At 54.0% G+C, this 19,927-nt stretch overlaps 2 protein-coding genes across 2 annotated transcripts in view; one reads left to right on the forward strand and one right to left on the reverse strand.

The window, feature by feature from the left end:
- The window catches only part of LOC103070657 (protein-tyrosine kinase 6), a 16,163-nt gene extending 13,107 nt beyond the window's left edge, over positions 1–3,056 (forward strand). Inside the window, 3 exon segments of the mRNA XM_082931244.1 lie at positions 1,155–1,336; positions 2,483–2,640; positions 2,876–3,056. Coding sequence (XP_082787370.1) covers positions 1,155–1,336; positions 2,483–2,640; positions 2,876–3,056 — 521 coding nt within the window.
- Positions 3,057–4,858: 1,802 nt separating this feature from the next.
- On the reverse strand, positions 4,859–5,517 carry PPDPF (pancreatic progenitor cell differentiation and proliferation factor). The gene is made up of 4 exons (XM_007462274.1): positions 5,463–5,517; positions 5,201–5,278; positions 5,028–5,112; positions 4,859–4,964 (listed from the first exon to the last, which is right to left on the reverse strand). The coding sequence occupies exons 1-4, from the start codon at positions 5,515–5,517 to the stop codon at positions 4,859–4,861; spliced, it is 324 nt and encodes a 107-aa protein (XP_007462336.1).
- Positions 5,518–19,927: the final 14,410 nt, after the last annotated feature.

The following is a 19,927-nucleotide window of genomic DNA, read 5'->3' on the forward strand; positions in this document are numbered from 1 at the left end:
ATACCATCCACCAGACAGCCTGGGATTGCTCATCAGCCTTTTCTGTTTTAAGAAAGGATTTAAAATATCTTGTGATAAACGTACCTTCCGTTCATTGCAGGAATTTGACAAAATACAGATAAGAACAAAGACAAGAAAAGCCACTCATCATTCCTACACCTCCGGTGAACTGAGGCCATTTTAATCAAATGCTTGGCGTGGCCTGCCCCCCCCCCACCCCAACTTCTGGAACACACAGGCCTGGTTCTCACTGCTGTTCTCTCTTCCTAGAAGGCGCTGTCCCTCCTTCTGGTGTTTGTCTGCTTACACACCCACACTCGCGCACACACGCTCACACACCACGTATCTCATTGATGCACAGACATCATCTGTAACAAGCCCCGTTGTTTCATTGAACACCCAAACCAGACAATCGCAGCCAATTCGTGGAGGCGCCATTGTATGCAGATGCAGCCCAATTTCAGAGACGCTGAAATGGGAAGAAATGTGCACCATAGGATAAATGACATCCAGTATGCATATGTGTGTATCTGGGGGGTATATTTTATTTTGTTTATTTTTAACATCTTTATTGGAGTATAATTGCTTTACAGTGCTGTGTTAGTTTCTGCTGTATAACAAAGTGAATCAGCCATATGCATACATATATCCCCATATCTCCTCCTCCTTGCGTCTCCCTCCCACCCTCCCTATCTCACCCCGGGGGGTATATTTTAATACGGCAACATTTGCAGTGCTTTTCACTTGATCACTGCAGCAGTTTCCTGTATCACTAATTGTTCATCAGAAATGAAATCCTGACGGTCTGTGCACCACCACGTGGATGTGCCACGTCCACTCAGGCACCTGTTGTTGAAACCTTTTGAGGTTTTTAACCGTGTAAATAATGCTGTGATGAACATCTCTGTACATACGTCTTTGAGTTCCTATTGCTTCAGTGTGGATTCCCAGAAGGAAATTCCAAAGGGTATGTATGGACTGTGGTAGCTCTGATACCTAATAGCGCTCCACAAGGGCTGCAGTGGGTCCACAGTTCCAATTTTAAACCAGGCCATCTGCCCTTTGTCCCAGCCCCACCCCTGAGCGCAGAAGTCTGCAGAGAGGACTTGGCCCTGGCTGGCCCCACTCACGCTGGCCTCCCCTGGCCTCTGCAGACTCCAATGAGAAAACCCTGCCCATCTCGGAGCTGGTGGGCATTGCAGCACAGGTGGCCGAGGGCGTGTGCTACCTGGAATTGCATAATTACATCCACGGGGATCTGGCTGCCAGGAACATCCTCGTGGGGGGAAACAACATGTGCAAAACCGGGGACTTCGGGCTGGGCAGGCTCGTCAAGGTAGGGCCAGGGGAGGGCGGAGAGCAGAGGGTGCAGGGAGCTGGAGGTTCCCGTGGGCTTCCCGCCCTTAGGTGAGATGTGGGCTGTGGGGCCCGAGCTGGGTCTTTTTTTTTTAAAAATTATTTTATTTTTGGCTGCATTGGGTCTTCGTTGCTGCGCGCAAGCTTCCTCTAGTTGCGGCGAGCAGGGGCTGCTCTTCGTTGTGGGGCACAGGCTTCTTATTGCCGTGGCTTCTCTTGTTGCGGAGCATGGGCTCTAGGCACGCAGGCTTCAGTAGTTGTGGCACGTGGGCTCAGTAGTTGTGGCTCGCGGGCTGTAGAGCGCAGGCTCAGTAGTTGCGGCACACGGGCTTAGTTGCTCCGCGGCACGTGGGATATTCCCGGACCAGGGATCGAACCCGTGTCCCCTGCATTGGCAGACAGATTCTTAAGCACTGTGCCACCAGGGAAGCCCCCGGAGCTGGGTCTTAATGGGATCAGGAGGCTCCTGGGAGGGCGGTGCAGGCACTTGGATGAGTCCAGGAGGACAGCTACATGGGGCCAGCTCGGGCACCCAGAGGCTGGGGGCAGGGAAGTCCCTGCTGAGTGGGTGGGCAGCACAGCAGGGCAGGGTGTGCAGGCGGCAGGGCGTTGGGGGGGAGCGGGCCCAACCCTCACTCGCCCTTGGCCAGTGTCCTGCTTCCATGCTCAGCCTGGCCCAGCAGGCAGGTGATACCAGCACCTCCGGGACTCACAGTCACACACTGAGAAATTGAGGGGTTCCTTTAATCGTGATGCCCCAGAGCTAAGTGTCAGCCATTCCAGGGTACTCCTCAAGCGGACCCCAGCGTCACGCCAGCTTGGCTGCTAACCCACCGCCCCTCCCGGTGTCTCCTTGCAGCTCACTTCTAGAGAAACTCTGCCCCTTGTCCTGGGAAGCTCTCTGCTGGGTTTTGCGACTATGGTCCTCTGGGGCGGGGCCTGTTGGCATCTGGGGCGGGTCCTGCCTGCTCAGCTCCGGCAGCACGGGTCCCAGGGAGCCCTGACGCAGCGTGGGTCCCGACCGCACACTTGCCCACCAAGCACTGGGCTCCCCGAGCCTGTCCATGCTGTGGGGAGGGAGGGTGCAGGCGGCCCCCAGGCCCGCCCCCAGCGTTTCTGATTGCAGAAGAACGTCTACCTCTCCCATGACCACAGCATCCCTTACAAGTGGACTGCTCCCGAGGCACTCTCCTGAGGGCATTACTCCATCAAATCTGACATCTGGTCCTTCGGGGTTCTCCATGAGATTTTCAGCAGGGATCAGATGCCCTATCCAGGTACTGGGCACCCAGTGTTGCCAACTGCGGGCAAGGCGGGAGGGGGCCGTCACCTGGACACGGCCCCTGCACCATTCACTGGGTGCCTGATGCCTTCCAGGCGTCACCATCCAGAGGGAGGGCGTTAGAAGTGAGTGCCAGGGATGCAGAGGGCGAGGGCACAACCCAAGGCTTCCTGCGGGAGCGGGGGGACGGCACTGGTCTCGCTGCCTCCACAGCCCCTCTTGTCCTGCCCGCCACAGGCATGTCCATACCTTCCTGAGGGTAGAGGCGGGCTACCACATGCCCTGCCCCCTGGAGTGCCCACCCACCACACACAAGCTGATGCTCTCGTGCTGGCACAGGGACCCCGAGCAGAGGCCCCACTTCAAAGGGCTGCGGGAACAGCTCTCCAGCCTCAGAAGGTACGAGAACCTGCTCTGAGTCGGCTGCCTCCTTGCCACTGCCTAAAGGCCAGGCCAGCCCTCGGGAGAGGCCTGAGCAACCTCGGATCATGGGAGTGGGCTGACCCAGATTTACTGAGGATTTGCTGAAGGTACCAACAGCTCCCAGAATCAACCGGACACTCCCGAGAAGGGGCTCGGGCAGCCCTGGGCCCGCCTGTTGCCCAGTGCAGCCAGGAGCTGGGCCTGCCCCTTCGCCTGACACCAGCTCCTGGAAAGTGCTGGGACCTCCACAGCCAACACCTGCCCTGGGGCTCCAGGAGCCAGGTCGCCCCTCCTTCCTAAGGGAGTGGACCTGTCCCTGGTCCTGACCCAAAGCCCACCAGCTGTCAGGACCAGGGCTGAGCTTCCCTGGCTGTGCGTAGTGGGGACCTAGGCTTTGGCTGCACTCCCTTTGCCCTCTGGCCTTGCCTGAGACCTGGATATAAGGGGGCGTGGACCCCCTAGTCCTCTGTGGAGACAGGGGCACTGACGCCTGCTCCCTGAGGCCAGCTGCTGTTCCTATCCAGCTGCCTTGACAAATGCAGCGCAAACGGCAGCTGCCACCAGGGGGTCTGGGGGCCACTCTGGACACTGTGACTGAAAGAACTGGGTGGGGGTCAGGCTAACCGTGCCTGGACACACTGTGGGCAGGCAGGACAGAAGGTGCAGCCTTTGGGGGCCACGAGCCACCCAAATGCCTTGGGATGGACTCCTGACTCCCGTGATTTAGAACGGAGCTGGGGCGGGGTGGCCAGCTGAGCCCAGCCCGCTAACCAGTGGAGACCACCCCTCTAGGCCCCCGCCCTCACACCGCTCCCTCAGTGAACTGCCCTCTCCTGACCCCCAAGCCCCGGTCAGTCTCTGCCGGCCACTGAGGCATGTGGACGCCACCAGCCTACCCCCCACGCCTGCCCCCAGGAGGCCAGCAGAGGATGAGACCACTCCCCAGCCACACACAGAGCTCCCAAGTAGGACTCTGCCCAAAGCTGGGCTGCCCCGGGTGGGGCCCCGCTAGAGCCTCCCACACCCCCTTCCCCTCACCCTTAAAGTTTTGGCTGCCGGGGGCCCTGCCCAGAGTGTGCCTTACAAGAGGCTACAGGAGACGCTGCCTTTACTGGAAGGCACGTGGGAGAGAGCAGTGTGCGTGAGCTGCTCCACACCAGGTTGAGGGCGCCAGGCCCCGCGTCTGAGGGCTCCGGACCCAAGCCAGAGACCCTGTCTCCCGCCGCGGCAGCAGGCGCCGAGGCGGGTTTACTCAGAGGACCCCGACCTCAGTGGCTGCCCTGGGACTGCCTGCTCTCCCTGGCTCCCCAGGATAGCAAGGCACCCCACCTCTTCTCAGATACAAGACTCCACACTCACCGTAGCTGTCTGCCCACGTGAACCGGAGCCAGATCTCAGAGGTGGCCCGCTAGGGAGGGACCCCAGGAGGGCCCAGGGGGCAGGGCCAGCTCCCCATCGCCCAGGAAGTGAGAAGTTTGAGGGGTTGGTGACTTCTCCCGCGGCGGTGGGGGTGGCATGGAGCTCACACACACACCATGTGGCTGCTGGCTGCTTGGAGTTTATTTTCTACTCGGTGCAAGGCACAGGTTAGAGGGTGCCGGGAAGGCTCTCACGTGGCTTGGATAGTGAAGAGTGGAGTTCTCTCAACTTCCTTTTTGGTGTTTTGCTGTTTTGATGTTAAAAACCCAACTGCTCGTGTTGGCTGCAGCCTGATCACTCTCAGGGAGGGGAAGGAGGGGGGCTCTGATGAGCCCAGCGCCTGGGGAGGAAACCCGCCCGGCAGCTGGTGGTGGCCGCTCAGGACGGGGGCCTGGAGTTGGCCTGGCCAGGCTGCTGCTTCCCCACGGCTTCCCGAGCCAGGTCACAGGTGATCATGCCGGTGGAGGCCTGGGCTGGTTCTGAGCTGGAAGAGAGCACGTGGTCAGAGGCTGCTACCACCTGCCCCCCCCCCCCCCCCGGCCCCTACTCCAACACTGTGGCCATGAACGGGAGAGTGGACTTCCCGAAAAAGAAGCTGGCCCACCAGTGTCCCGGGTCAGCTCTGGGGAGACCTGAGAGAAGCAAAGTGAGGTCAGGGTGCTGCTGCCCACCCCCTCCAGTCAGTCCCCTGGGGACAGCCAGGGGTGGACCTGTGCTCACCGGGGTGGCGGGGGATGCCTTCCCCAGGGTACTCGGCACTTCCGCAGGAGCTGTTACTGGAAGTGGAGCCCAGGCGGCCTGGAGAGAAGAGGCCAGGTCAGCTCCACAGGGCACTGAGCCCCCAGCACAGGGCCGGTGCCAGGGGTCCTTAGCCGCTCACTCCCCACTCGGATACGGATTCTCGAGGAACTGGAGCTGACACAAGCTGGGTGGGGGAGCCCGGGTCAGACTTGGTGGCGGGGCGGGCAAGGGGCTTACTTACGCCGGTAGTAGTCGTGGGTGGCCACGAGCGAGCCGCTGGAGGGGATGGCTGCCATGCTCTTGCTTGTGGGCTGGTGGAAACCTGCGCACGCGGGGGTCGGGGAGCCCCTTCGGTCACCGCTGCCTCTCGCGAAGGGTACTCCCCACCCGGACCCCACGGTCAGCCGCGTGGGCTCTCGGGAGGGGCGGACGCCAGGTTTGTTTACCGAGCCGAGGCGGGGCTCCGGAACTCCGGGACCGCCCTCTCCGCGCGGGCGGCTCTAACCAGCCCGAACAGGTCGCGCGGGACAACAAAGGCGCTTTGTGCGCGGGGCCGCCGGCCTGGGGCTCCGGGAAGCGGCCCTGCCTGCAGCCAGCGCGCTGCCAGCTCCGCGCCCCGGGCCCTGCCCGCCGCCCCCTCCCTACCCGCGCCCTTCGGTCCACCCAGACGCCGGGCGGTCCGCCCCGCCAGCCGTCGCTCCTATTCGGGCTGCTAGACCCCACCCACGCGCTGCCCGGTCCCTCACCTCGGCGGCGACCCCTCGCGGGCCTCGGGCTCGATCACGGAGGGCGGGGACCGGGGCGCTAGGCCACCGAGCCCATCTGCACAGGGAACCGCGGCCGACGGCTCCACGACCCAGACGCGCCGGGCGCGCACGCGCGGACGCGCCCCCTTATATGGCGGCACCGCCCCGCGCCCTGCGAGCCCCGCCCCGATCCCGGCACCGCCCCAGCCCCGGCGAGGCCCCGCCCCTGCTAGGCTCCAGTTCCGCCCAGGACCCCTGCGAGGCCTACTAGGGCCCGCCCCGAGCTCAGCCTGGCCCCGCCCCGCCCTGCCCTGCCCTGCCCCGCCTCAGTGGCCTGGCCCTAGCTGGCCGTCCTTGGAGGAAGTCCAGTCCTGCAGTGTCCGTCTGACCTGGGCTGCTCGGGCAGCGCATGCCGGCCTGGCCTGGGCTTGGGGTGGTTAAATAACCGCTGCCCCAGTCGTAGAGCAGGGCCTCTCTCCCTCCCACCTCTCGTCCCACCTTCCCGGGCCCTGGCCATCCTTTTGGACCCAGGCCTGCTGCTGGTCCAGCCTGACTCCACCTTTCCAGCTCCGCGGAGGCGGCGGGGGTGCCGGACGGTGGCCCCTGCAGTTCCGGTCTGTTTCTGCCGCTGCCCCCAGTCCTGGGCTGAGCCCAGCAGGCCCAGCCCTCACAGTGCCCCTCTGCTCTGGCCTTCTCTGCTCAGGATGGGGCACTCCCCACTCTCACCCATATTGGGGGGACATCTGCTCAACCAGACGTGGGCCCCCCGCCAGCGGGTGCCCTCCCCCAGCTGTCGGCCTGGGTGCCACCCAGAACGAGCTGTCTGCCTCTAGCTTTCCAGCCCTTCAGGGACTTCATTGCAGGTGGGAAGCCGGGGAGCCCACCCATGTCTCCCTCACAGCTCTGGGGGCTCTGGAACCCACTCCCTGTTCTCAGCTCCAGCTTGCATCCAGCTGCTTGCAAGGCATGGGTGGGGGAGGAGGGAGAGAGGAAAGGAGGGCAGGCAGAGGGGGAAGCTTATGTCAGTGGGTGGGGTAAAGACCTCTGTTTGGGGATGTCTCCAGTAGCTGGAGGCGAGGCCCCCAGTTTTGGGCAGCCCCAGAATGTTCCGTGCAGGGCCTGGGCCCTGCCACACCCTGGCTCTTCAACCGGGAGGAGGACTTCCTTTCCAGTGTGGAAATCAGCCTTCCCCCACCCCCGACCCCCAGCCTCCCTCTGTAGGGAGGGGAAGTCCCCCTGTCCTCTCCCTGGCTCTTTGGCACTAGGCCCTGGCTGGGCAGTCTCGCCCCTGGTGGCTGGGAGGGCCTCAGGAGATCTGTGGCAGCTTCGGTGGGGGGCCATCAGGAAGATCCCATAACCCCCTGGGCTGGGCCCTCTATATCCTGACACCCCCTCAAGGACCCCTCCAGGATTCCTGAACCTCAGTCCAACTTCTCACTCAGGAGACGGAGAAACTGAGGCCCCAGGAGGGGAGTGGCCTTGCTGCCCCTGGATGTGACCCTTTATTGGGCTTGGTGGCGGCCAAAGCTGCTGACCTCCTAACTGCGACCTGGCTTGGGTCGCAGTGTGGCCAGGGGATCCTGGAGGAGGTGCAGCTACCTGGCCCAGGTGACTCTCATTCCTTCTCGGCCTCCCCCATCTCTTCCTGGTGTCCCCATGGACTGGGCCCCTGCTGGTCACTGGGAAAAGGACGGTTCCAGCATCTCTCCCTGCCACCCATCCAGCCGCATCTTTCATGGGCTTCCAAGATAACCGTGGTTCACAGAGAGGGTCAGCTGGATTGCTCATACCCGTGAGACAAGACCCTGAAGGAGAGGCGCGTGGCCCCCCAAGCCCTCACCCCAACCTCCCTTCACAGCCAGAGACCTTGGCTTCCCAGGGTCACCACAGGCACGGCCTGGCCGTCTTCCTGTCCTCCTCCAGGGCATTAATTCTGGATGGTGACTTTACTGCAAATCAAATTTAATTCTTAAGGGCCATTTGCCATCCCCCACTCCTCCCATGCTCACCAAACCCTGAGCCTGGTCATGGATCAAATGTACCAGGGCCCTGTTGCTGGGTTATTGGCCACTTGGGTCCATGTGGGCTCTGGCCATCAGCTCTGCTCAGGGCCTCACGGAGCTGCCCACTGTGCGGGGCAGCCTCTCCCCTCTGGTCTCAGCTCTGCTGCCAGCTCCTGACCACGTGTTTGCCTGGGATGGGCAACAGAGCGCCCTCACCCCAGCCCACCGACTTGCCCGGTTGCACATGTCTACCCCTCCTGCCCTCCCCTGAGACACACCACCGGTTGGAAGCTGGCAGCATCGGGGCCGTCCCCAAGTGGGGGGCAGCCCCCGGTGAGCTCGAAGCATGATTGGGTTGGGTGTTGTGTGGTTTGCGAAGGTGGCGGGTGCCAGCTCTGGCCGCGTGCTGGGGAAACTGAGGATGAGGGCACCGCCTTCGTGGGTTTGTGGTAGGGACACAGGAGCCAGGCAGGGGCGCAGACAGGGGTCTCTGAGTGAGACGGGGGCCCTGACTGGACCGTGTGCTGTTCTGTTCACCCAGTGCTCGGGTTGGCTGAGCACCTACTGTGTGCAAATGGCTCGGCCGGGCACGGGGAGTGGTGGTGAGTCAGGTAGGCGCCCCTTCCAGCAGAGGGGCCAGCCCAGAAGGAGGGTCCCCACTCGGTGAGGGAGGACAGGAGAGGGGTTGTCAGGCTTCAGCTGAGGGGGAGCTGGGGAGGGCGCAGCGCTCAGAGCTGCCGGGTAAGAGCAGGGGGGCTGCTGGCCTTGGACGGGGTGGGGGGCCAGTGGCAGGACCTGCAGTGGGAGAGGCAGCCAGGCCTGAGGGGTTACTGACAGGGCAGATTGGTCGGTGCAGTCGACACCAGGAGGATGGAATGTTCTGGCAAGACCCAGGCGTGTCTCGCTCTGAAGGACCCTCAGCCACAGGGCTCTCTGCCCCTTCTGTGAACTCCCGTGTCCCTGTGGTTGGCGGCTGAGTGTGTGGGCATCTCGTGGGGTGCCCCTCATGCATGCCTCCAACAGGACTGGGGTGCCAGGGCCCGAAGCTGGGGAGGTCAGCATGAGGGGCCTGCCCAGGGCCATGGACCGCTCATATGGTCAGGAGGGGGGGTAGGGTTTGGCGAGGTGCCCTGTCCAAATCCTGGACCTGGTGGTCACTCAGGAGGGGACGCAGCTGGGGGAATGAGGGTTGGTGCCATGCCGGGGGCCCAGGACGCACGCCAAGTACTCCCGGGGGAGGGCGGAGCAGCAGTGTGAGAAGTGGGAGGCCAGATGGATTGGGACCCCTGGGGTAGAGCCATCCCATGGCAGGGTCTGAGCAGAGAGAGCTGAGACTTGGGGGCTGCTCTGGAGAACAGGGTCAGCTTAGGGGCAGGAGGGCCACCAGGGCTTCTGCTGGGAGGGGCTCGGGGAGGGAGGCTGGTGCTGGCCTTGCTGCTGTGGCTTCCAGCCATCCAGAGCCATGGGTAACCCGCGGGCGAGGCAGGCAGTGCAAGGCCAGGTGTGCCAGGGACAGTGATCAGTAGCCCCCGCCCTCTCCGGGCTCAGTCCCCAGAGGCTGAGGACGTGCTGTCTCAGCACTAGTGCAGGGAGGTGCAAAGGCCCTGGGGCTGGAGAGAGCCCTGGTGCACTGGGCTGTGGGTATGGGGAGGTTGAAGTCGGGTTCTACCTCCTGGAGGGGAGCAGAAGATGAGCTGTCCCAGGGGCTCCCCAGGGATGGGGTGGGGGAGAGCATGTGGCACCTTTGTCATTCTGTGCCGGCCTCGCAGCCTGGGCCATCCCGCCCCCGGGGCCTCCACAGCGTCTCCTCCGCGCGGCTCACAAACAGTGCCCCTGGGACGGCCCCGACACAGCCACACCCCCACCTGTTCCCCGTGGGGCCCAGGCTGCCGCCTCCCTGGGGCTCCCTGGGCCCGGCTCAGGCCTGGGCAGCTGGGGAGGAGGGTTCGGGGAGGGGGGACAAGTACCGGGAGGGGTTCTCTGGCTGCGCCCTGCCCAGCTCGGAGCTGAGACTTCCTGGGGGCTGTTGCTCCCTCTTCCACATTCAGAGCTTGGTGGCCCTCAACTCCGTTCCATTCTCTCCACCCCGGTTCTCTGGCTTCGGCCAGCAGGGCCCTCCTTAGCCTGACCAGGCCACGTGACCCCCTCGCTGGGCAGAGCCCGTGAAGCCTGTGCCTCCGCGGCTGAGGGCAAGGCCAGCCGTGCCCTGGGGTCACCCTTGGCCGCCAGGGTTTGGGACCCTGGGCCGGCAGGGCACGCGGCTGTGACCCGCTGTGGCCACTTCCTGTCTGGGATTCCCTCCTGTAGGAGTGTCTTGGGAGCAGCTGCTGAGGCAGAGGTTGGGGTGCAGGATGTGTGTTGGTGACCTGCACCTGTGGGGGGAGCCGGGAGGATGCAGGACTGGGCGAGGGGTGGTGTCAGCTCAGGTGGCTGCCCAGTGGGGCTGCGGCGGTCCCACGGGGAGCCCCAGAGTGAGGAGAGACCGTCAGGGTGACCTGGGTCAGGCCCCAGGCAGCCAGCGGGGGAAGTGAGCCTGGGGGGTGTGGCGGCTCTGCGGCCCAGGCCGACCCTGAAGGAGGGGCGGTGGGGGCCGTGTGCTGACCACTCCTGGCCGGGCGGGGAGGCCTTCCCTGGAGGAGCCCTGGTGGCGGCGTCTCCCACCTCCCCAGGCCACCCTCCAGCAGCCTGCTGGGCCAGCCTGCCCCTGTCCGCCTCACTCTCAACCTCACTAACGACTTCAAGATCAGATAATCCAAAAAGAGGGTTTGTTTTGTTTGTTTTTTTAAAAGCGAATGTGTAAAGGCTGCATTTACTAAGCCAGGAAGGTGGGGCTCCGCCAGTCACTCCCCACAGCTGGCATCAGCGACCCGGAGCAGATGGGGGCACGTCCTGGTTAGAACGGGGAAAGGGGTGAGGGGTCTCGGCCTCCATCTGGTCCACCCCAGCCCATGCGTAGATGGCACGGGATGACCCCCAGAGGGCCTGCACCCTCATCTGGTGTCCTCGGAGGCGCTGGGTCCACCTCAGGGCCCTTGTCTTCCTGGCCACCCCCGGGTGTGGCTCCAGCCTTGGGGAAACACAGGCTCGTGCAGGTTCCCAAACCCCGGCGGCCAATGGTGACCCGCGAGGCCTGGGCAGGGGCTGCTCCGTCTTTAGGGTGGGTGGTGACGGGGTCTGGGACGGGGGCCAAGCTCAGGAGAGGTCAGCCCTTCCCTTCCGCTGGCCCCAGGGGGTGATGGCCCGTGTGCTTGGAGGCTCCTGCAGGGCTCAGGGTGGGCAGGCTGGGCGCAGGGTCGGTTCGCAGCATATGAGCCTCCAGCCACCCGGGAAGCGGTGACAGGAAAATCGTCGGGCGGGCTGGAGATGGCCACACGCAGGATGTCTGCACTGCGGAAGGGGCAGGATGGCTGATGGCCATGGGCTCCCAAGGCTGGGGGGCAAGGCTTGGGCCTGGGGTTCGGGTCCCGGCTGTTCCCCAGCCCCATCCCCTCCCGCCAGGATTGGGGTGGTGACAGCACCTTCCTGACAGGTGTTCCGTGAAGACCGGACGGGAGGGGCCTGGTGCTGCTCTAACCCAGGGGCTGTTGCTGTCACGGTGCCCGCGTGGTTGCTCTGGCCGCAGGCGTTTGGGGGTGAGGTGAGGGCTCTGGAAAGTCCAAGCAGGGTGGGGCCCTCGGGGCTCCTCCACCTGCTCCTGGAGAATGGGGCTCCCCACCAGGACCACGGCACGGGCCGCCCCTTGCCTTCCGGTCAGAAGACCTCTTCCCTGGTGGCAGTGACTGCCGGGCTCTCTAGCAGGAGCTGGACCTCTGTAGGTGAGGTCACCATCTGCAGAAGAAATAAAACTACTGACTAATGTTTAATGAATGCCTACTATGTGGGGGCACTTTGTGTGGCCAGATGATTTCTCAGGGAGCAGCAGCCGGCATCCGCTGTTTCCCAGTGTCCTTGTCGGTAAAATGGGAAGTGCCAGGACCTGGCGCATAGCAGGTGCTTAGTGAAAGTCACTATTTATAGCACTTTTCACTACTGGAAATAACCTAATTGGTTTTTTTGCTGGTTAAGTAAAATCTAGGAGGGCTGAGCTTACACCTGTTCAGTCCTCAGTGGCTAAGAAAGAATCAGCCCTGTTGTGGGTGTTCAAGAAATATAGTTGTTGAAAGGGTGAATTGTGTAGTAAAAGACATTACAGATTTCCAGCGTGAAGGAGTGAGGAGGTCAGAAAGACTCTCTCCCCAAAAAGCAAATACAAACCTGGGAACAACTGTCAGAAGCAAGCACTTCAGTGCCCTGGAATTCCACCCAAGGCATACAACAAACCAGTGTTTATTCATCAAGAATACTGAACTTCAGGAAGAGATCTAAAATTACTCGGCGAGGGAATTCCCTGGTGGTCCAGCGGTTAGGACTCCAAGCTTTCATTGCTGAGGGCCTGGGTTCAATCCCTGGTACTAAGATCCTGCAAGCCTCACGGTGCAGCCAAAAAAATTAAAAATAAATAAAATAAAATTACCCAGGGCAAAGCATCAGGAGAACCTCAGCTGGCCTGAGAAACAGCACACAGCCAACAAACACTGACTCTGGGGTGGCGGATGCTGTAATGACTGACAGAGGCTTTAAAGAGGCTGCTGTAAAAATGCACCAACACACAAGTGTGAGCTCTCGTGTCAAATGACGGAGAATGAGCTTTGACAAACACATTCATGATCAAAACCATGGAAACGAGGAATAGAAAAGGACGTCTTCAATCTTGTAAAGAGCATTGCTTACACCAGCGAACTCCCAGCAAGTACGGCCAACACCGTGCTTGATGGAGAAAGACAGGGTCCTCCCACCAGGACTGGGTAGGGAGCAAAGATGTCCACTCTCGCGATGAATATTCAGCGTCTACTGGAAGTCATGGCCCGTACAATGAGGCAAGAAAAAGAAACAAAAGGCATATATACTGATTACAAGCGAGAAATAAAACTGCCCCCTCTTCACAGACAACGCGGTGGTCTGTCATCAAGGAATCTATAAAAAGCCTAACTGAGTGAATGAGATTAGCAAGATACAAAGTCAGTGGCAAAAATCACAGTCCTACATACGAGGGATTTTACAAGCAGACATTTTTTAAAATACCATTTATAATAGTGACACTCTGACATGAAACACTTAGCTATAAACCTAATAAAACACGTATAGGATTTGTAGGCCCCAAATTAAAGCTAATGAAAGGAATCAAAGAAGGCCTAAGTAAATGAAGACCCAACACAGTAAAGATATTGGTTCCCTCTGAACTGACATATAGATTTAGTGCAATTCCAATAAAAATCTCAGCAAAATTTTTAAAAAGATGTAGATCCTAAAATTAACACAGAAAGACAAATGATCTATGATAACTAAAACATTTTTGAAAAATAAGAATATAGAGAAATTGCAATACCCAAATCTTTTTATTGAGGTAAAATTCCCATAAACTAAACCTAACCATTTTAAAGTGGGCAATTTAGTGGCAACCGTTTAATACATTGACAAGGCTGTGTAACCATCACCTCTATCTAGTTCCAAAATATTTCATCCCCAGCCCAAAATGAAACCCTGTATCCATTAAGCAACACCCCTCCCTCAGCCCCATTAACCTACTTTCTGTCTCTATGATTTTACCTGTTCTGGACATTTCATAGAAATGGAATCATACAGCATGTGGTCTGGTCTTTTGTGTCTGGCTTCTTTCACTCAGCGTACTGTTTTCAAAGTCCGTCCATATTGTAGCATGCATCAGTACTTTATTTTTTTTCCAAAAAACTTTTTTTTTTATTGCAGTAAAACACACATAACAGTTTAACCATTTTTGTTTTCCTTTGGCCGTGCCGCCGGCTTGCAGGATCTTAGTTACCCGACCAGGGATCGAACCCGGGCCTCGGCTGTGAAAGCAGAGTCCTAACCACTGGACTGCCAGGGAATTCCCCTCTTAACCATTCTGAAGGGTGCAGTTCAGTGGTAATAAATACATTCATAATGTTGTGCAGCCATCAGCACCAACTGTCTCTAAAGCTCTTTCATCTTGTAAAATTGAAACTCTGCCCTCATTAAGCCATCACTCCCCATTTCCCCTCCTCCCAGAAACATCATTTGACTTTCTCTTCGTATGATTTTGACTAATCTAAGTATCTCGTGTAGGTGGGATCACACAGTATTCGTCTTTCTGTGACTGGCTACCTGGCATACTGTCCTCGAGTTTACCCATGGTGTGGCTTGTTTCAGAATTGCCTTCCTTTTCCAGGCTGAGTGATATTCCATTGCACGCATAGGCCACGTTTTGCTTATCCATTCATCTGCTTACGGACACTTGGATCCACTTCCACATTTTAACTATTTTGAATGATTCCGCTGTGAATATGGGTGTACAAATATCTCTTTGAGACCCTGCTTTCAGTTCTCTAGGGTATATACCCAAAAGTAGAGTTGCTGGATCCTATGGTAATTCTATTTTTAATATTTTTGGGAACTACCATAGTGTTTTGAATAGTGGCTGTACCATTTTACATCCTTACCAGCAGTGTACAAGTGTTCATATTTCTCTACATTCTCTCAATGTGGTACCTCATTGTAGTTTTGATTTGAATTTCCCTAATGATCAGTGATGTTGAGCCGCATTTCATGTGCTTCTTGGCCATTTGTATATCTTCTTTGGAGAAATGTCTGTTCAAGTATTTTTCTCATTTTTGAATTAAGCTGTTTGTTTTCTTGTTGAATTTTCGGAGTTTTATATATATTCTGGATATCAATTCCTCATCAGATATCTGCTTTGCAACTATTTCCCTCCATTCTGTGGGCTGCGTTTTTACTCTGTTTATAGTTTCTTTTGAGGTGCAAATTAAAAACTTTTTTCATGAAGTCCAATTTGTCTGTTTTTTTTTTCTTTTGTTACCTGTGCTCTTGGTGTTATATTCAAGAAATAATTGCCAAATGCAAAGTCATGAAGATTTTTTTCCTGTTTTCTTCTAAGAGTTTTATAGTTTTAGGTCTTATCTTTAGGTCCTTGATCCATTTTGAGTTAATTTTTGTATATAGTGTAGGTAAGGGTCCAGCTTCATTCTTTCGCAGGTGGGTAGCCAGTTTTCCAGCACCATTGGTTGAAAAGACTCTTTTTTCCCTGTAGTCTTGGCACTCTAGTCAAAAATCATTTGACCATATATACGAGGACTTAGCTCTGATTGTAGTAATTTGAATCGTCTCTCTTTTTTTTCTTAGCCTATCTAGCTAAAGGAAACTTTGTTGATTTTTTTCAGAGAGCCAGCTTTTGGTTTCATTGATTTTCTCTACTGCTTTCATAGTCTATATTACATTGATCTTTTCTCTAATCTTACTATTTCTTTCCTTCTGCCACAGCTTTGGGTTTAGTTTGTCCTTCTAGTTCCTTAGGGTGTAAAGTTAGGTTGATGATGTGAGATGTTTCTTGTTTATTTTTTTAAACTTTAGAAAAAAGTTTTATTTATTTATTTATATTTTAAAATTTTTGGCTACGTTGCGTCTTCGTTGCTGCGCGCGGGCTTTTCTCTAGTTGCGGCGAGCGGGGGCCCCTCTTCGTCGCGGTGCGTGGGCTTCTCATCGCGGTGGCTTCTCTTGTTGCGGAGCACGGGCTCTAGGGACACGGGCTTCAGTAGTTGTGGCTCGTGGGCTCTAGAGCTCAGGCTCAGTAGTTGTGGCGCACGGGCTTAGCTGCTCCGCGGCATGTGGGATCTTCCCGGACCAGGGCTCGAACCCGTATCCCCTGCATTAGCAGGCGGATTCTTAACCACTGCGCCACCAGGGAAGTCTGAGATCTTTCTTGTTTTTTAATTAAGTGTGTATAGCTATAAATTTTACCCTTAGCATTATTATTTTCTATGTCTCATAAGTTTTGATATGTTGTATTTTCATTATCAGTCATCTCTAAGCATTTTCTAATTTTCTTTGTGATTTCTTCTTTGATCCATGGGTTGTTTGAGTGTGTTGTTTAATTTCTACCAATTTGTGAATTTTACTTCTGTTATTGATTTCTAACTTTATCCCATGGTGGTTGAAGAAGACACTTTGTATGATATCAATCTTAAAAAATCTACTGAGATTTAATTTGTGGGCTTAACACATGGTCTATTGTAGAAAGTGTCCCATGCGCACTTGAGAAGAATGTGTGTTCTGTTGTCGGGTGGGGTGTTCTGCATATGTCTGTTACATCTAGTTGGTTCAGCACGTTATTTCAGTCCCCTGTTTCCTTATCTTCTCTCTGGTTGCTCTGTCCATTATCGAGAGGGGAGTATTGAAGTCTCCATTTGTGTAGAGCTCTCTATTTCTTCCTTCAGTTCAGACAGTTTTGCTTCATATATTTTGATGGTCTGTTTTTAGGTACGTAATGACTAATGATGTTGAGCATTTTTTCATGTGCCTATTGACAATTTGTGTATCTTCTCTGGATAAATGTTGATTCATATCTTTTGGTCATTTAAAAATTGGGTTATTTGTCTTTTTATTATGGAGTTGTAAGTGTTCCTTATATATTCTGAACACTAGACCCTTACTCATTATGATTTGAAAATGTTTTCTCCCATTCTCTAGGTTGTGTTTTCACTTTCTTGATAGTATCCTTTGTTGCATGGAAGTTTGAAATTTTGATGAAGTCCAATTTACCTATTTCTTCTTTTTTGCTTGTGTTTTTGCTGTCATATCTAAAAATCTATTGCCAAATCCAAGGTCATGAAGATTTACACCTATGTTTTCTTCTAACCATTTTATAGATTTATTGGGCCTTTGGTCCATTTTGTGTTAATTTTTGTATATGGTGTGAAGTAGGGATCCAACTTCATTCTTTTGCAAGTGGATGTGGAATTATCACAGCACCATTTGTTAAAGAGATTATTCTCTCCACACACTTCCTGACTTTAGCAATTGCTATAAAACTGCAATAATTGATTCAGTGTGGTCTTGGTGTGGAGATACACACAAAAATCAGTGTAACAGAACAGAGTCCAGAAATAGCTCCACACGTAGGTCCAATGGTGCTTTGACAAAGGTGCAAAAGCAATTCAATGGAGAAAGTATAGTCTCTAGACAAATGATGCTGGAAGAACTGGACATCCATATGCAAGAAAAATGAATCTTGACCTAAATCTCACACCTTATATGAAAATTAACTCAAGATGGATATTGTATGTAAGTGTGAAACGTAAAACTATAACACTTTTAGAAGAAAATAGGGGAGAAAATCTTTGTGATCTGGGGTTTGCCAATGTCAATGGATCATTCCACACAAGAAAAAATTGGGTGCATTGGACTTCATCAAAATGAAAAACTTTTGTGCTACGAATGACTGTTAAGTGAATAAAAAGACAAGCCGCAGACAGGGAGAAAATATTTGCAAGTCAAATATCTGATGAAGGCCTTGTATTCAGAATACGTAAAGAGCTCTCAAAACTCCACACTAAGAAAAGAAACAACCCACTGAAAGATTGGGCTAAGGCTCTGAATAGACATTTTTCCGAAGAAGATATACATATGGCTGATAGGCACATGAAAAGATGCTCAACATCATTAGTCTTTCGGGAACTGCAGGTCAAACCTGCAATGAGACACCACTTCAGACCCATAGAATAACCGTAATCAAAAAGACAGACCCGTAACAAATGTTGGTGAGGATGTGGAGACGCTGGAACGCTCCTACATTTGCTGTTGGGAATGTAAAATGGTGCAGCTGCTGTGGAAAACAGTTTGGCAGTTTCTTGAAAGGTTAAATATAGTCACCATATGACCCAACAATTCTATTCCTAGATATCTACTCAGGATAAGTGAAAACATATATCCACACAGAGAGCTTAGACAGGAATGTTCATGGCAGCATCATTCCTATTAGGTAAAAAGTGGGAACAACCCAAATGTCCATCAACTGACGAATGATGACCAAATATGGCATAACTAAGGAATGAGGTATTATTTGGCAAAAAAAAAAAAAAAAAAAAAAATTGAATGAGGGCACTGGCACATGCTACAATGTGGATGAGCCTTGAGAACACTCTAAGTGAAAGTATCCAGTCACAAATGACCACATCCTGTATGATTCCATTTGTATGAAATGCCCGGAATAGGCAAACCCACAGAGACCGGAAATAGATTAGTGGTTGCCAGGGGCTTGCTTTGGGGCAAGGGAGTGACTACCTAATAGCGCGGGCTTTCTTTCTGGGGTGATAAAAATGTTCAGAAATTAGATTATGATGATGGTTGCACAACTCTAAATACACTATAAGCCACTGCATTATGCTTTATATATATGTACTTTACATGGATGAACTTTATGGTATGTAAATGACATCTCAATAAAGCTGTTTGTTTTTAAAAGGATAAAAGACCTGAATGGAACTTCACTAAAGAGAATGCACCATGCAGCACAGGGAAGGTTCTTCAATGTCATCATAAGAGAAGAGCTTATAAGAGAAATGGAATTAAAACCAGGATGGGATAGCATTGCACACCCATTAGAACCATAAGAGTTATAAGAGAAATGGAATTAAAACCAGGATGGGATAGCATTGCACACCCATTAGAAGAGCTAAAACAAAATTTCCAACAGGAGACTGACAAGAACAAGAGCTACTGAGGGCGTGGAGCAACTGGAACTCTCACAAACTGCTGTGTCATGCAAAATGGTTCCAGTACTCTGGAGAGCAGTGCGGCAGTTTCTTAAAAAGTGAGTCACACGCCTGACAAATGATCAAGCAATTCCACTTCTGGGCATTTGTCCAAGAGAAATTCAAACTTATGTTCGCAAAAACCTGTACACAAATGTCTATGGTGGCTTTATTCATAACTGCCAAGACTGAAAACAACCCAAACGTCATCTAGTGGGTGAAGGATAAGCAAACTGCGGTCCATCCACACATGGAATACCATTCATTGTTAAAAAGGAATGAACCACTGAAACACGTAATCACCTGGATGACTCTCAAAGCATTATGCTGGATGAAAGAAGCTGGACCTGGGACCTCCCTGGTGGCGCAGTGGTTAAGAATCCGCCTGCCGCAAGAGGGAGGAGATATGGGAATATATGTATAGCTGATTCACTTTGTTATACAGCAGCAACTAACACACCATTGTAAGGCAATTATACTCCAATAAAGATGTTAAAAAAAAAAAAAAAAAAAAGAATCTGCCTGCCAGTGCAGGGGACATGGGTTTGAGCCCTGGTCCGAGAAGATCCCGCATGCCACGGAGCAACTAAGCCCGTGCACCGCAACTACTGAGCCTTTGCTCTAGAGCCTGTGAGCCACAACTACTGAGCCTGTGTGCCACAACTACTGAAGCCTGCGTGCCTAGAGCCCGTGCTCTGCAACAGAGAAGCCACTGTGATGAGAAGCCTGCGCACCACAATGAAGAGTAGCCCTGGCTCGCTGCAACTAGAGAAAGCCCGTGCGCAGCAACAAAGACCCAACGTGCCCAAAGATAAATAAATAAATAAATAAATAAATAAATGAAAATGAAACACTTTAAAAAAAGAAAAGCTGGACCCAAAAGATAACACACTGTAGGCTTCCATTTACATGACATTGTCAAGAAGACAAAGCAATGGTGATGGGGAAGAGATCCGTGACTCTGAGTGGGAGGAAGAGGTGAGTATAAAGGGTGAGCACAGGGGAGATTTTTAGGGTCATGGGGGATTCTGTGTCCCAACTGATGTGGCTACAGGAGTCTGTACCTGTGCTAACATTCACAGAACTGTACATCTTTCAAAAAGTCAATTTTCTGTATAACTCAAAAATAAAAATATATAAATAACTTAGAAAGCACAACCATCACAGTAAAATTGATTCAGTTAAGAATTCTCCATGAGTGCTAAGTTGAGAGGGATTTTAATGAGGAAAAGGATACTTACCGAATCCAAAGTACATCCTCATTAAGTATTTAATCATTACAAAGGGAAAAAGAGTAACTTCACGGTAGGGAAA

The sequence above is a fragment of the Lipotes vexillifer genome, unplaced genomic scaffold (genome assembly GCF_000442215.2).
Source record: "Lipotes vexillifer unplaced genomic scaffold, Lipotes_vexillifer_v1.1 scaffold1798, whole genome shotgun sequence".
Classification (NCBI taxonomy): domain Eukaryota; kingdom Metazoa; phylum Chordata; class Mammalia; order Artiodactyla; family Lipotidae; genus Lipotes; species Lipotes vexillifer.

Coding starts and splice junctions, on each gene's coding strand:
- PPDPF (XM_007462274.1), bottom strand. CDS start 5,517: ATGGCAGCCATCCCCTCCAGCGGCTCGCTCGTGGCCACCCACGACTAC. Junction 5,279..5,462: donor CACCCACGACTACTACCGGC/GTAAGTAAGCCC, acceptor TCTTCTCTCCAG/GCCGCCTGGGCTCCACTTCC. Junction 5,113..5,200: donor AGGCATCCCCCGCCACCCCG/GTGAGCACAGGT, acceptor TGCTTCTCTCAG/GTCTCCCCAGAGCTGACCCG.